Source organism: Trichosurus vulpecula, chromosome 6 (assembly GCF_011100635.1).
Source record: "Trichosurus vulpecula isolate mTriVul1 chromosome 6, mTriVul1.pri, whole genome shotgun sequence".
Lineage (NCBI taxonomy): Eukaryota > Metazoa > Chordata > Mammalia > Diprotodontia > Phalangeridae > Trichosurus > Trichosurus vulpecula.
In genome coordinates this window covers 208825203-208842878 of record NC_050578.1, presented here as the reverse complement: position 1 = coordinate 208842878, position 17676 = coordinate 208825203, and the positions used below count along the sequence as shown (strand labels likewise).

The window sequence follows — 17676 nt, the reverse complement described above, 5'->3', positions numbered from 1 at the left end:
AGTCCTAACTATAACTCTCCAGGAAAGAAGGCAGGGGGCTGACCTCTCCCACAATGCAACACCCATCCACGGAGCAATAATTATGGTCACGCTACTGACCCAAGATGCTGCATGGTCTCTGAGATAATTCCATGGGAGTTATGTCCATAGAATGTGATAGCCAGGACAAACATAGAACATAGAATTAAGAGAGATCATAGAATGTAGAACATAAAATGTTAGTGTTAGGATGGACTTTAGAAACTATGTAGTCCTGTCTCCTTATCTTACAGAAAGAAAACAAGCATTTATTAAGCATTTATTTTGTGCCAGTGAAGATACAAATACATGCAAAAAGAAAAGATAGTACCTGCCCTCAAGGAGCTTATACTCTATTGAGGAAAGATAACATAGGAAAAGGAGGTAAAAGCAGGGTTGGGGGGTTAGGGTGGAGAAACAAGGTTTTAGAGTCTAGAAAGTCAAGGGACTGATCTGGCAGGAGAACAAAAGCGAGCCAGCCTGGGTGGAGGCTCCAGGAAGAAGAACTCTTCAATGAGAAAAGGTGATGGGGGTGGGGCGTGTTTTGGGCCTTGCCAAGGAATATTCCACGGTGAGGAACCTGAGGCCCAGAAATAGAACCTCACTAGAAGCCAATAGGTGGTACAATAGATAAAAGACTGGATCTGGAGTCAGGAATAACCCGAATTCAAATCCATCCTTAGGGCTATCTGTGTAACCCTGGGCAAGTCACTCAAACTCTGTCTGCCTCAGGTTTCTTATATCAGGGGATGATGATAGCCCCTCATGGGGCCGTTGTGAGGATAAAAATGTGTAAGCCTTAAAGTACTCTATAAATGCTAGCTTTTGTTATTACTGCCCCAGCTCACGTAGCTCACTTATTAATGGACCCACCTCTCCAGGTTGCCAGTCCAGAGTTCTTTCCATTGCTCTGCAGACAGATGCATGAAATCCTCCCAACCCACTTTTACACAATGAATCATCTTCAGCAACTTAACATTTCTCACCTATAAAGGAAAGAAGAGCAGCTTGAATTTTAGGGAACAGTCAGATATAACAGAAGCTTACTCACTTACTGTAACCTTTCAATGTGCTCGTGGCTGATGGTGGGAAGTCATGCTGGCCTTTTCCAGGGAATTGTCCAGGAGATAAATGTTACAGGCGGAGCTGGCCTTTCCATAGCATTCAAGGGGGGAGTGTATGAGGGACTTGGTGTGTCCAGCCCTGGTTTGAGTACTGAGTGGGTTACAAACAGAAGCTTCGGACTGAGTCTCCTCTAGGGAGAGTTTCAGAGGAATGAGAACTGCCAGTGAGCGGAATTAGGTAGGAGGATGAGAGAGGACCACGAGGTCAAGATGCAGACGGTGAAGTCAGGGCTTTCGGATCTCCAAGGAGGAAGGGCTCAAAGAGGGGTAGAATAGTCAGGGAAGGCTTTCTGGAGGTGGAAGTGCTAGAGTTGAACATAGAGGGATGAGTATGTCCAAGGCAAATGAAGAGGAGTGGGGAGAACACACTAAGAAAGGAGAACATGTGGTTTGAGAAGTAGGCATCGTCTCAATTTTAGAAATGAAAGAATCGGGGGATGCTAGGTGGCACAGTGAATAGACCATGGGACCTGGTCTCAGGAGGACCTGAGTTCAAATCTGGCCTCAGACACTTGACACACTTACTGGCTGTGTGACCTTGGGCAAGTCACTTAACCCCAATTGCCCTGCCTTGCCCCTCCAAAAAAAAAAAAGAAATGAAAGAATAAAAACAGAGAAAAGATAAATAAATAGATAAGATAAATAAAATAAATAATTAATGGCAAAGTCAAAACTCCACCCCGCTTCCTTTTTGTCTGGTAAGTATAATACTCTTACCACATGCTATAATCATGCAAACATCATATTCAACAACCACACCTACAACGCCACCACCAACGGTAATAATCGCTGTCATTTCTATGGTATTTTAGAGTTTGCAAAGTGCCCTACAGATATTAACTCATTTTGTCCTCATAACAACACCAGGAGGTAGGGCTGATTATCCTCATTTTACAGATGAGAAAGCTGAGGCAGACAGAGGTTAAGGGATTTACCCAGGATCACACAGCTAGTAAGTGACTGAAGCCACATTGGAGCCCGAGTCTTTCTACTCCAGGTCCTAAACTTTATCCACTATAAAACCTATTAAACACCTCCTGCGTACAGAGAGAGCACTTTGTCCATTGCTAGGGCTTATTGTTGTTTGTCCTTTGTTCTCGAAGAGGACCATGACATCGGGGAGGCAATGCCATGACTTGCAAGTGAATCAGATTTGGATTTAAGTGAGGCAGGGCTGTGCAAAGTCACCAGCCTCACTTTCTCCTCAGGAGCCGTCTGGGTCCAGTGGCCAGAGATAGATCAGGAGGATTGGAGATGGCCCCCGCAAAAGAAAGAAGGGAAGTGGAGTGTCGTATGTAAGAAAAGGAGACCTCGTATGCATGCTAGGGATGTGTGTGTACATATGCATGTGTATACATAGATACATATATATGATATATACACATATGTGTGTGTGTGTGTATTAGAGCTGGAAGGGCCCTTAGAGATCATCTAGTCAAGAGTAAAACTTTACATTTATTCCAATTAAACCATCCCATCCCATAAAGTATCAATGATATCCATCAGATCGAATTTACCTCCTTGAATTATTAGGATATCTACTTCATCCTGTTTATTATCTGAACTTTGTACATTTTTATATAACAGGGATAGGTAGGCAAACTCTGGCCCGAGGGCCAAATCTGGCCCACTGCCTGCTTTTATATAGCCTGAGATAAGAATGATTCTTTTAAATAGGAAAGATACAATTTTATTACTGTCGTAAATTCATTTAGTACTAGCACATGGCAGTCATTGGAGATTCAAAGTGTAGAGCAAAAATAGTCTTTGACTACAAGGAGCTTACATTTCACCCAGAGAAATCACTATATATACTAATAAATACATATACACACATACATACATACACATATACCCCCCAAAATGCATTCATTGGTTCACAAATTATACTCCTGACTTCTCCATATTTCATAAGAATGATTTTTTATATTTTTTAAAACAAGAAAACTTTATTTGAAAATTTAAAAACCATTCTTGGCTCTCTCTACAAAAGCCAGAGATGGACTAGATTTGACCCATAGTTTACTGACCCCTCACATATATGTGTATATATGTATGTGCATATATACATATATACATACACACATATGTATGTATATATGTGTGTGTGTGTACATATACACATACATTATATATATTGAGGCCATGAATTTTTTTTATTAGCTTCCTCTTGAATCTTCACTCCTGGGAGTTACCGATCCTCCCTTTCGCTAGTCTTTTTCCCATGTTGTACCTACTACTCACTAGGGCACCAAAGGTATGGATTTGGCTTTTCCTTCTCCCTTCTCCTTTTCAGTTTTAGCCCTTTTTATTTGATTCACAAAACTCCAGTTAAATACTTTTTTTTTTTTTACCAGTCCTTGTTAGATGCACTCCATCCCTTGCCAAGAACCCATCATTCATATATTTCAAATTATGGTCCAGAGATCTGAATCCCATTCTCAGACACCATCTTCTTAGCCATCTGTTCATTTCCTAAATTTGTGTTTCTCTTCCGAACCCCCTATCTTCAATCACCCATAGCAGTGAAAACACCACCTATGCCCCTAGGGTCTTTATTTTTTGCCTTTTCCTCACCATTCTTAGCAGTGCTTTCTAATTTCTTCCTGATAATATCCTCCATCCCTACATAAATAAGTAGAAGTTAGGGACTTACAGCACTATAACTGCCTTAGGATTTAGATGCATATTTTTCAGTATTTTTCTGTTCCCCTCCACTTTGAATGGTCTGCCTTGACCTTGATTTATATCTGGTGAGTAGTTGTTGTCAAGGTCGGCATACCTTGGGAGAATCTTAGTCACATCCCACATAACAAGCCCTGGGAAGACTGCAGATGTCTCTCTGTATCTATGAAGATGTCAGGCCAGTAAATACCTTCAACAGGGAATCCCCATCCTCCATTACCTTTTACTATAAATAGATCCTCATAGTAAGATGCTTCTGGAAGGGCAGTAAGAAGACTCTCTTGGCACCATGGATCATTGATCAGAATTGGAAAGGGACCCTGAAAGTTATCAAATCCACCTGCCTTATCATACAGAGGGAAAACTGAGGCCCACAAAGAAGGAATGGCTTGTCCATGTAATGGGGTACAGGCTCTGGAAACCCCCTTGAACTCTCCTTGAATTTCCCCACTAGATCTTAGCCTGAGGCTATAATCCTCTCAACTGGCCTTTTATTACCCCAAGCCCCAGACTATTTGGCCACTCCTAGATCCTTCCCATAGTCTTTCTGTATATAAGATCCATCTTGTTTCCATGAAAAGTGCTCAGATTCAATCTGGCCCACTTGCCAATACCAGTATCACAAATGCTCAGATTCCTTAAGAGTCTGGTCAATATGGAGGATTTTTAGAATCATGCTCACCTATCGGTGTTTTAATAAACCTCGTTTTTCTTTGACTGAAAGAAGGCTTTGGGTTGAATTCATTTGGGCAGGACCTGCATTTTGCTATTTTGGGATCCCAGCACCCATAAACCTCAACACATGGTCACACAGTGAATTAGTGATGGCACCTGGACTAGAATCCAAGCTTTCCAGTTCTCACCCTAACAATCTTTTTATTGAAGGGATCCCTCTCCTCCTGCCCTGGTTCCTTCCATGCTGCCTATAAACATACCCACATTTCTCCCATCTTTGAAAAACAAAACAAACAAAAAAACCAAGTCTTTCTATATCCTACCATACCCTAGAGCTATCAACCTATATCTCTTCTCCTTATCTCAGGCAAACTCCTAGAAAAAAAAAGCTGCCTAAACTTGTCTCTGCTTCCTCTTACTCTCTCTCCTCTCATCCTTTTTCAACCCGACAGTTGACCTCATTACTCAACTAAGATTCATCTCTCTCAAGTCACCACTGATCTCAATTCTTAGGACCTTTCCTGGGTCCTCATCCTTCTTGACCTTTCTGTAGCGTTTGACCCTTCTGGGTTCTCTTTCCTCTCAGATGCTCGCTGCTCTCTGGATTTTGTGATTCTCTCTTGGGTCTTCTACCTGTCTTAGATTTCTTTTTTCCCTGTCCTTTTCAGCTTCATCATCTATATCCTGCCCCTAACTGTGGGCATACCTAGAGGGTCCAGCCTGAGTGCATACATCTCTCCCCACCCACCCTCTCTTGATGATATCATCCATTAACTTACCAGTTTAATTATCATCTTTTTTGCTGATAGCTGCTGGATCTCTATATCCAGGAACCTTAGACCTGAGCTCCAGTACCACATCACCATCTTGCCTATGGGGCATTTCCACATAGATGTCCCAGGGGTAGCTCACCTTCTCCCCCTCCTAGCTTCCTTCAAGACACAGCTCCAGTCCCACATTTTGCAGGAGCCATTTTCTAGTTTCTCCCCTTCCTTTCTTTCTTTAAAACATGTGCTTTCTAAAGTCAGATGTTACTCCCTACTTACACCTTATGATCTTGTATGCACATGACTATTCACTGGGTGTCTCTCCCATTACAATGGGATGTAATTACATTGGAGCTCCTTGAAGGTAATGGATGGGAGTTTTTTGTCTTTGTATTTCTAGCACTCAAATACAGTTCCTGGTACATGTTAAGCACTTAATTAATGTGGGTTGATTGACTTTCATATGGAAAGGGAGTGGAAAGATCACTCACTGTACCATGGTTTGATTCCCAGCTCATTCAGTTACAAATAAGGGACTTTATATAAATCCCTTCCTCTAGGTAGGCCTCAATTCCCTTCAATAAAATAAGGGTGAGATGACTTGCATGACTTTCTTCCCAAGACAGTACTTCTGCACGGACATACCTTTCCACCAGGGCAGATTGTGTCATCACTTGGGAGTGGGTCTTTGAGAATGATTGGGGCTGAAAAATTCATTCCCCTCGAGGTGAGCTTCTCAGAACTCAGCTTAGCGGCTCCGAAGATGACACACACACACAGCCATTCAATTCACCACTGAGTCTCTATTTGAACCCTTTTCGGCTAGATGGGTCCAGGAGCCTGTACTCTGCTGGAAGATACTTTGAGAACATGGAGTCACCTTCAGGACATGACGTGTCTCTACGGGAGGATGTGAATGATAAAATGAGGAAAACACTTTGTAAAAACAAATGAGTAAACAAACAAAAGCACAGAATAATTGTAAACTCTCACCCCCCCCCCCAACATGACTTGGGCAATTCACTGAACATTTCTGGGCCTGGATTTCCTCATCCCTTGACTGAGGGGAAGGGAAAGGGACTTACCATGGACCATCTCTATCGTTGATGTCCAGTCATTTCAGTCATGTCTGACTCTTTGTGACGCCATTTGGGGTTTTCTTGGCAAAGATACTGGAGTGGTTTGTCATTCCCTTCTCCAGCTCATTTTACAGAAGAAGAAACTGAGGCAAATGGGTAAGTGACTTGCCCAGAGTCACACAGCTAGTAAATATCTGAGGCTGGATTTGAATTCAGGTCTTCCTGACTCCAGGCCAAACGTTCTATTGACTCCATCACTTAGCTGCACGAACCATCTCCACCCCACTGGAAATTTGAGAATGAACTGTCATTTCCTGTTTTCTCACAATTCTTTTCCTCCACTCCTCTCTAACACCCATTTTTGTGTTGTCTTCCCTCATTATTTTCAGTAAGCTCCTTGAATAAAGAGACTATCTAATTTACTTGAATTTGTCTCCCTGTTCCTTGGCATAGTACCTGGTGGCCACAGATTCAGTACTCAATAAATGCCCTATCTATCTGTCTATCTATCTGTCTATTATCTGTCTGTCTGTCTGTTTATCACCTCTGAGGTTCCTTCCAGTTCCCAATCTATGATCGTAATCCAGCCTTCTCATTTTACAGATGAGAGGGTCAGATAGGGAGTGACTTAACTAAGGTCACACAACAAATCTGTTTTAGAGCCAGGATTGGAATCCAGGTGTCCTGCCTTTTAGAGCAGAGTTTATCGTATTCTTCCACATGGGCACTGGAAAAAAATCCATCTGGGGCCCCCTCAGGGCTGGCCCCTCCAGAGCAGGCTGCCTTCTCTTTTGTCTACTGAACTAAGGGGAGAAGCACGCAGTCCCCACCCTGTTTTAGGCCTGGTTGTTCCTGTTGAACAAGGCAACTGTTGAATGACTCCTTTTTTTCCCCTAAGGACAGAATGCGCTGCTGGACCCGGTTGCAACTAAGGCCTTGAAACTGAGCCATAGATTCCTGTCTCAGGTTGCCCAGGACTGCTGCTCCTCTGCCTCCACCCCCTCAAATAGTATTTGTATTAGTGGGCTGATGATCCCTAAATCCCTTGTCCCCAGGGTAGGGGTAGGTGGGTAGGTGGGTCCTCTTCAGACCAGCTTGTGAGCTCAGTTCCTGTCCACATGCCTCAACTTGACCCACTGTACATGGGAAGAAATTTCACAAACAGACACTCCTCTGAGAAAATCCTGTGACATGCTGAACGGTTGAAGGCACAGCATTCTAACCACTTCATCAGAGGCTCAGAGCACTGAATGAACACCCGTGTAGTTCAGGGAGGGCCTAGGATTGAACCTGATGTGAGCTCCTTTAAAGAGAAAAGAAAAGAGGGCCCAGGATAGAGTTTTAGGAGATAGCTGTGCTTAATGGGTGTGACATGGATGAAGATCCAGCAAAAAGAGATTTAAGAGGAGTGAACAGATAGGTAGGTAGAGAACCAGTAAAGAGCAGTGTCATGAAAACCTAGGAATAGTGGGCAGCCAACAGTGTCGATGCTACAAGGGTTGTTTGAAGGCCATTAGATTTGGCAGCTGAGAGATCACTGGGAACTTTGGAGAGGGTGGTTTCATTTGAACGATGATATTAGGAGCCAGATTGCACGAGGTTTAGAACTGAGTGAGAGAAGTAGGGGCACCAAAGATTGATGTGGAAAGGGAGATGTAGGATGATGCAGAGCTAGTGGTACTGATGAGTGGGATGCTAGGAATGCCTGGAATATATAAGATAGTAGAACCAAGGGAGAGTTTTTTAAGGATGGGGCAACATAGGCCTTTTTTGTAAACAACAGGGAAGTAGCTAGTAGACAGGGAGAGATTGGAGATTAATGAGATCTTCTTCGAGTTCAAATCTGGCCTAAGACATTTACTTGCTGTGTGACTCCAGGCAAATCACTTCACCTTGTTTGCCTCAGTTTCCTCATCTGTAAAAATGAGCTGGAGGAGGAAATGGGAAGTCACCCCAGTATCTTTGCCAAGGAAACCCCATATGGGGTCACGGAGAGTCAGACACGATGGGACAACAAAAATTGACAATCCTCTAAAGAAGACTGAAACGGGTAGGACCAAGGGCACTTGTAGAGGGGGATGGCCTTGGCAAGTAGAAGGGCCACCTCTTTATCTAATACAAGAGGGAAGGAGAGAGTGAGAAACATGCTTTCTACTATGCACAGGCCCAGAGAGAGGAAATTATGACCTTCCTTGCAAAGTGGAGATTGGGAAGGGTGGGAAAAGGGTAAGATGCACAGATCTTTGTGGTTGAGAAAACAAAAAGGGAAATGAAATGACCAGGATCTGGGGACCCAAAGGCCTCTTCCCCTTCCCTTGACCCTTTACTCTGTCAGATACACTAATAGCTTGAGGGAGAACAATTTAGTCCAAAGTCGGTGAGTCCATCAATAAGCCTTTAGTAAGAGCATATTACTATATAACCAGTAGGCAGCTAGATGGCACAACGCTGGGCTTGGAGTCAGGAAGATCTGAGTTCAAATCTTCCCTCAGATATTTCCTAGCTGTGTGACCCTGGGCAAGTCACTTAACCCGCTTTGCCTCAGTTTCCTCATCTGTAGAATGGGCTGGAGAAGGAAATAGCAAACGCTCCAGTATCTTTGCCAAGAAAACTCCAAATGGGGTCACATGAATGAAACCACCGAACAACGACAACTATGTACTCATAGATTTCTGATCCTGTCTCAGGCACTAGCTTGTTTCCTGAGCTTGAACAAGTAACTTCACCCCTTTTGACTCAGTATCCTTCTTTGTAAAATAGCCAGATAGTCTTTACAGTTCTTTCCAGGGCATCTCTTATGATAGCTTCCTCCATGCTTAGCCACCCGGCCTTCCCAACTGTCCCAGCCTGTGAGTGTAGTGATAATAATAGCTGACATTTATGTGGTGATTTACAGCCATTATCTCAAACCATCTGGCTTCGGCCCACCCTTCCTCCAGTCTCTTTCTTTGCAGTCCTCCTCCAGAGAGTTGCCAGAATCATCCTTGGTGCCCAGGCCTGACCTTATAACTCCTCTGCTCGAAAACCTTCCATAGCTCCCTACTCCCTAGAGCAAATAATTACCGGAGGAGATTATAATCTCTATACAGAGGACTCCCAAATCTGCATATTTAGCCTTACTCCCTCTCCTAACTCTAGTCCAACATTACTAATGCCTGTGGACATCTCCACCTAGATGTCACACAGGCATCTCAAGTCAACAAATCCAAGATGGAGCTCATTGTATTTTTCTCCAAGTCCATCCCTCCTCCAAAGTTTCCCATTTCTATAGAGAACGCCAATATCCCAGATTCATAATGTTGTTGCTGTGCTCCAGTCTTCCATCTTCCTTCTCCGTGTTCTCCTCCCCCTCCCCATATCAATCAATTATCAAGTCTTGTTGGTTCTACCTCTACCTCTAAAACATATCTGTCCCATTCTCTCTCCTTGAATAGGCACTCCCCAAGTTCGAGCCCACATCCCTTCTCTTACCTGGACTATTGGAGTCATAGCCCCTTAATTGGTCTCCAGGCCAGGAGATGAGGGGAAGAGAGAAAGGATTCCAGGGATGGGGAGTTGGATTGGCTTGTGTGAGCCATATCCAAGAAGCCAATGTCACTGAATTGTGGAGTATGGGAAAGGGAAGAAGGTTTTAGAAGATTGGAAAGATAGGGAGGGACGAGTTTATAAAGGGCTTCAGAGCCAAACAGAGGACTTTATAGTTGGTCCTGGAGATGACAGGGAGCTACTGGAATCAATTGAGTAGTGGGGTGATGTGATGAGATCCCTTCTTTTGTAAGATCACTAGGACAGCTGCCTGGAGGAAGGACCGGAGTGGGCAAAGCCTTGAGGCAGGGAGACCACCCTGCAGGCTACGGCAGCCGTCCAGGCAAGAGGTGATGAGAGTCTCTACCAGGGTGTGGGCCGTGTCAGCAGAGAGAAGGAGCTACATACAAACACAAGAGATGTTCTAAAGACAGAATCAACCAGAGGGCATTTTCCATCCTGCTTGCCTGTAAATTTTCAAAAGTCACAGGATGGGTATACATGCCTCAGTTTTCTGTTAGGAAGGACTCCCTTTTCCTGGGGCAGCTGCTGCCAAATGTTCTCAATGAACCCATTTTGGATGAGAGGGCTGTGTCTGGCCAGAAACATCCAGAGGTACAGGCTTGCTTGGGAGTTGGGAGAGTGGGATGTTGGACAGCTGTGCCCCCCTTGCTGAATCTCAGCCTCTTCCCCTGTAAAAATGAGAGCACTGGACAAAATCATCTATATTTAAGGACCCCTCAGGGCTAACAGCCTATGATTAATCACTAACACTTTATATCTGGAGATAAGGCATCCCATACTTTCAATTGTTTTGTTTCTAGGAATTTATTAGTTCAAGAAAGTTTTCTTTGTAAACCAAATTTCACAGCAAAGATCATTTTTGGTTGCTCAATATATGTAACAGACACATTTTGTTTATATGTGACTGTGTATGTGTGTGTGTATATGTGTGTATATAGTGTGTGTATGTATGTGTGTATATATATATATATGCCATACACACACATATACTTGTATCATGTGAGTGCATATAATAATACCAAGCATTTATGTGGCACTTTAAAGTTCAGAGAGCACTTAACATGCCATCTCACTTAATCCTAGTAACAATAATGGGAGGTAGGTGCTATTTTTATCCCCATTTGATAAATGGGGAAACTGAGGCAGACAGAGGTAGGTTACTTTTCCAGGGTCACACAGCTAGTAAGTGCCTGAGTCAGGATTTCAACTCAGGTCTTCCTGACTCCAAGTGTCCGTAGCTGCCTTATATAGTTGCACATATAAGAGTATAAATATGTGTATACTGTAGTGTATATATATTTTATGAGTACATATATATGTGTGTCAATGTATATCTGCATAGTGTATTTATGTCTGTGCAATTTTATATTGTGTGGCTGTATTTACATGCATCAGAATACATGTTCATATACATCCGTATTGTTTGAATATACATTTGTATGTTTATGCATCTGCATTGTGTGTTAGTTTTCATTTGTGTAAGAATACATATTTATATTTTGTGTGTGTATATTTGTGTGAATGTGCAGTGCTATGTAGTGTTGTGTTTGTGGGTATGAATTTGTACTCTCTACATAAGTGTGTGTGTGTGTATTGTATATGTAGGAGAGAACGTCACAAGGGTGGTATGTGTGAGCGTGTATGTGTGTGTGTGTGTAGAGGGAAAGGAAAATTCCTGGTTTTGGCTGATGACTCCATGAAAACAAACTTTTTCAACTGTTTAAAAAAATCAGGAATTCAAAAACAGTTCAACAGGCATGGGGGTGGGAGCAGGCGTTGGGTTTAAAATTGGATATAGAAACAGCCCTATGTGAGAGAGAGCACTTTGCTCAACTCGGAAGAGAATAAGAACCAAGAAATCTTGGTTATGAATAAGAGCTAATGTTGGAAATTACTGGGCTGTGGAAACAGAGGCCAATGTAAGGGGTACACAATGAATGTTTGTGTGGCTGGGGAGACAGTGTCAGGGGCTCACACAGGGAGAGTATCACCCAGGGGGAAAGAGCAATGGATTTGGAGTCAGCCAAGCTGGGTTTGATTTTAGACAAGTCACTTCTCTGGGCCTCAGTGTTCTCATCTATAAAATGTGGAAGCTGGGATAGATGAGTCCCTGTTCTAACCTATCTAATAGATGTGATAATATGAAGATATGATGATATGATATGAATGTGCTGGAGCAGAGGGGAAATCCAGGCTGGGCACTGTCAAGTCTATGAATTATAAAATCCAATATCGTTGTCTCCAGAAACTTCCGCCTCTCTCTTCGGCAAAGTGTCAACTTGAAAGAGTATTGCATAGAGAATCTAGTTCCTTCTATTGTAGGAGTTCTTAAGTGGTGGGTTTGTATGTTTTAAAAATGTTTTTTTAAATGAGTATTTCAATATGTTCATTTTCCTTTGTAATTCTAGGAATTTTATTTTATGCATTTAAAACATTATTCTAAGGCTTTACCAGATGACCAAAGGACTTCATGATAAGATCCCATGTTCTCTTGATAATATTAAATGTTCAAAGTCATTTTCAGCTACGCATTCTAAAATCTGTGTTCTAAGGGCTCACCACTACCCCCCACCCCCTGCCCCAGATATTAATTCCACGTTCTAAGGGCCTTCTGGCTCTGACATTCTGTGGTCTAAAGTCCCTCCCAGCTCTGACATTTCATGTTCTAAACTCCCTTCCAAATCTGACATTCCACGTTATAAAGTCCCTTCCACATCTGACATTCCATATTTGAAGGGCCCTTCCAGCTCTGACTTTCCATGTTGTAAGGTCCCTTTTACCTCAGATGTTCCATGGTCTAGAACAGTTCGGACATTCTGTGTTCTAGAGATCTTTCTGGTGCTTAAATTCCAGCTCCAGTTTTTAAGGTTTCCCCAGTTCCAAGTTTCTTTCTCTATGCTAGGCCTAGGCATCCGTTCTGTCTCCTCAAAGCAAAGGAGGTGGTGGTAGGAGACCTAGCAAAGAATATCAGATAGTCTTTGCCCTTGAGGTACTTAGAAGGGGATAAGATAAACACATACACATGGAAATATAAATAACCCCAGTAGGCAATCTATACTTCGGGCAATAAAAGCAGTGAAACTGGAGTACCTTCTGTGGGTTGTGGTGGTCAGGGAAAGCTTCCTAGAGGAGGAGATCCTTGAACTAGGTGGGCTTAATTGAGGTGTTAAGAGATAGAGAGATTTCATAGAATAGAGAGGAATTCGAAGCAGCACAATCCACATGGAACCCTCTCTTACTTCTGAAGCATGGTGCAGTGGATAGAGCCCTAGGCCTGTAGTCAGGAAGATCTGAGTTCAAATGTGACCTCAGACACTTACTAGCTAAATGTCCTTGCCTGACTCATTTAATCTCTGCTTTAATTTCCTTGATTTTAAAATGGGGATAATAATGACCCCTACCTCTCTGGTTGTTGTAAGGACCGAAGGAGGTAGTAGTCATAAAGCACTCGGCACAATGTCTGTCACATATCAGGCTCTGTATAAATTGCTAGCTATTATCATTAATATTACTATATTATCATTAATATTACTGTCTTATATTGGGGAGAGAATGAGGGGAGACAAGTGAAAGATGGTCCTTCTGCCCTCTGGTCTTTGAAGGGGAAGCTCTGGGTACTGTATGAGTGGGATAATTTGGGGGCGGGGCTATTGAGGGACAACATCCTAGGCATTCTCCGCTCAGAGCCCAATAAGTGGTATGGATAGATAGTAAATAAGATGGAAATTGAGAGGAGGCAGAAATCAGAGAAGGACCGTTTCTATTCCAAATTTGCCCATCCTTATTTCACTCGGAGCCAGCTAGATTACTCTCTGCACACATCCTGCCCTTTCCCACCTCCATGCTTTTGCCCACCCTGTTACCTATGCCTGAGATGTCCTCCCTCACCTCTATCTCTTTTAATTAAATTCAGCACAAATTTACTAAGTTCTGAGCACTTTGTTAGGCACTGGGGATTCAAAGACAATTTTTAAAAAATCCTTCCTTTCCAGGAGCTTGTATTCTACTAGGGAATAAAATGTGTAAACTGGAGATATATGTAGGACTCTGTCGGGGGAAGAGGAAGGGAAGGGAAGGAACAGCTGAGCCACTGGTTCTCAAGATCAGAGGAGCTCTCAGATTCAAAAAGCTGAAAAGGAACACCTTCCAGTTATAGGACAACAGAGTATGAACGCTATTGCTGGGCTTAACTGTGCTATTGCATGGAAGCTAGATTTAGCCCGAGTGAACCAAACCAACCCAGCATGTAATATTGCACATTATAGCTAATACGCATACTAGCATCTTATCACTACTAGATGGTGAGCCCTTTGAGGTCAAGCATCGTGCCTTATCTAACTTTGTATCATACTGGGGCTAAGGACAGGGCCCTAAACACATAAAGCACGCTTAATAAATGCCTATTGAGTGACTAAGCATTGTTCCCTAAAGGAGTCAGCACTCTGTTCCAGATGATCATGGAGCTGCCATGGTGACTGCTTCCACGGCCTTATGGACCTCCATAGCTTTCTGAATCTCTCATATCCCTTATCCTCTTCAATCCTGACAACGTTCTTACTGTTGCTTTCTGGGAGCTGTGAAATCAGTGAGGGCATTCTCCACATCCATGCAGATCACAGCCCCTTTCTGTCTTTGTAGATGGTCTTATGAAGTTGCTTTGTCACAAAAAAATTCATTCTTAAAAAAAAAAACATTCTTTAGTGACTAGTCTCTTTGCTTTTGACAACTGTAAGACAAATAATAATAATGCCAATAATTCACATTTCTATAGCATTTTGAATTATTGTGAGGTAGACAATGTAGATAGAATCATTCCCATTTTATATATGAATAAGCTGAGGCTTAGGGCCATGCAAGAACTTGTCCAGGTTCACACAGGTAGTGAGTCAGAGACAAGACTCAGACTCCCTTCTTCTGATTTGGAGACCAGGGTTCTTCCTACTGTGCACAATGCCCTGTGCTGAAGTGTTAATTTAAAACAAATATACCAATTAATGAGGGACATACTTTTCTGTCTGACTTCCCTATGTTGTCCTGGGGTGGAGAAATGTCTCTTCCCCACCCCCAGCTTTTTGTTGGTCATGCTGCTGTAGAGTTTATTTGAATGTGTTATTTTAAAGCTGTTTAGTGAGGAATATTGGGAGAATTCAGTAGAATGTCCTATTTACTCCGCCATCTCGGTTCTGCCCGGGACCGAAAGGAATGAAGTTTTCCTCTCTCGTACAATGATTTCAGTGACTTTGGAGAAAGCAGCTATGACATCCAAGCGCAGAAATTTTGAACAGACCTTTCAAATAAACTTGAGACTATCTCACCTTGACCAATCCCACCTTGATTAGGTTCCTTTTTCAATCCGATATCTTGTTTTAGTTTCATAACAGCCACTTTGGGGGATCAGGACAAGGATACTCATCCATGTTTTACAGATGAGGAAACTGAGGCACAGATAATTTAAATGGCTTGTCCAAGGTCTCGAGTCACATAGATGAAGGAGTCAGTATCAGAATTTATAAATTGCAAAGATGACTGAGTTATAAATTAAGAGCAGGCAGGGTCCTTAAAGGACATCATGTTCCGCACCCTAATTATACAGATGTGGAAACTGAGGCACAGAGTTGACTTGCCTGGGATCACACAGCTAGTGAGTATCTGGGCCAGGATTTGAAAGAAGGAGAATTTAAAAAAAAAAAAAGAAAGAAGGAGAATATGGCATCTACCATGTGCCAGACACTGTGCTAAGTGCTTTTACAAATATTATAATCAGATCTTTCTAATTCCAGATTCAGTGCTCTCTGTATAATCACCCCTCCCCCACAACACACACACACACACACACACACACATGCGCACACACACACACTATGTTAGTACTGCTGCTGCTGCCACCACTGTGGTTTCATCAATGAGGGCATCTTGAACATCACAATCCCTTTTTATGTTTGTAGACAATCTTATGGAGTTGCTTTGGCTTAAAAAATGATTTCTCCTCTAAGGACTCTCCTCTCTGCCCTTAGTCAGGCTTGTTGCTAGGCCCACATTCTAAGTCTTCCATCTTGGCAGGACCACCCAGAACTTGTGTGCTGCTGACCAATCCTGAAGAAACCAAGGTCACACACCCATGTCATCTGAGAGCCTCAGAGGAGGATTGTGGGAGGAGATTCTTATACTATTTATGACGATTGATACAAAGGCAACACGGTTAACATACTGGTCTTGGAGCCAGGAAGACTTGGGTTCAAATTCCAACTGTGATAATACTGGCTGTGTCACCCTGGGCATTTAAATCACCTAACCTCTCAGTGCCCAAATGCCTAAGCATTTGTCTAAAGCCTGGAGGTACCGAATGGGCGCTCATCTGGCTCGTACTGGCAGAGTTTCCTTGTTGGGTGTTCTCTACACCAATGAAATCACAGATCTGATTGAAATAATAATAATAATAATTAATAATAATAATAACACTTCTTCTATATACAATGTATTCTTTTGTCACAAAGATGTTTCTTACAACCATCCATGAAATGGGTCATCTAGGTTTTATCATTCCCATTTTATAGGTCAATTAACTGAGCCACTCAGAGATTGTTATTGAGATGTTGAACGCTGATCACAATGGAAAAACCAGTCATTCTTGTTATATCTTTACTCAGTCATTCATCCATCCATTTATTGATTTGTTTATTCAGCCATACAGCCATTTATTTATTTTGTTTCTATTAGGAGCAAACCATGGGAAGAGGAAAGAATCTGGAAACTTCTGTGAGCAGATCCCCCATACTCCCCGACATGACCCCAGCTCATATCCTGGGATGAACTCTGGCAGTGAACTCCCAGTGAACAGGATCATTGATGTGGATGGAGTCAAGGGTGGAACCAACGTCCTGATGCCCTCCTCAGAGACTGATGGCAATCTCAGCTTTGAGGGATCTATCTCAGAGCTTCGAAGGTGCCAGGGGAGAACACGCACAGGCGTGTACAGAACATCAGACCTCCCAAGCCTACTGACTGTGAAGACTGAGAAACGCAAGAGCACGGAGAACCAGTATAAAGCAACTTTTGTCTAAGTCCTAACACTTATTTTTGTCCTTAAAATGCAGACTTTCTCCCTGCCACCATTCTCTTATATTTAATGATACTAATAATAATAGTGCTTGAAAGTTTACAAAGTACCATATACACACTATCTCATTACAACTCTCTGAAGTGGTCTTTGCAAAAATTATCATTCCCATTTAACAGGTGGGGAAAGTGGCACCCGGTAAAGGAAAGTGACCAGCTTGAAATCACCCAGTTCATTGATACTGGAGCCAAGAGTCAAACCTCTGTCTTATGTTTTCAAGTGCAGTACTAGACAAGCTCTCTGTTAGTGGGATGAGAACAATGATGGTTCTGTATGAGATGAACATCTCTGTGCTCCCTTGGGTGATCTGAGTTCTCTGTTTAGATGACCTCTGCCTTGAAAATGACCTTTGCGGTTCTGTAGACAAGGCCCTCGTTGGCTGGAGTCAGAGATTCTGTGTTTGTATCCTGGCTCAGTTATCTGCTCCCTCTATGAGTTCAAGCAAATCTCTGAACCTTTCTATGCTTTTGGGTTCCTGCTTGGTAAAATGAGGCGTTGGACTGGATGACCTCTAAAGCACAATCCACCTTTGACCTTACATGACCCAAGGTCCTTCCATCTTTACATCCCATGAGTCATTCCCAATCAGACTTGCTCAGGACCTATTCCCCACTCATGTGTGAGCACATTTATGGTCTTCCAGATAGACTGGGTGAAAAAGC

The 17676-nt window shown here is 42.7% G+C and overlaps 1 protein-coding gene across 1 annotated transcript in view; it reads left to right on the top strand.

Moving 5' to 3' along the window:
- RGS12 (regulator of G protein signaling 12) overlaps positions 1 to 16958 on the top strand; it is a 211118-nt gene extending 194160 nt beyond the window's left edge. The window contains exon 17 of the mRNA XM_036764419.1: positions 16615 to 16958. Coding sequence (XP_036620314.1) covers positions 16615 to 16958 — 344 coding nt within the window. The remainder of the gene's footprint in view (positions 1 to 16614) is intronic.
- Positions 16959 to 17676: the final 718 nt, after the last annotated feature.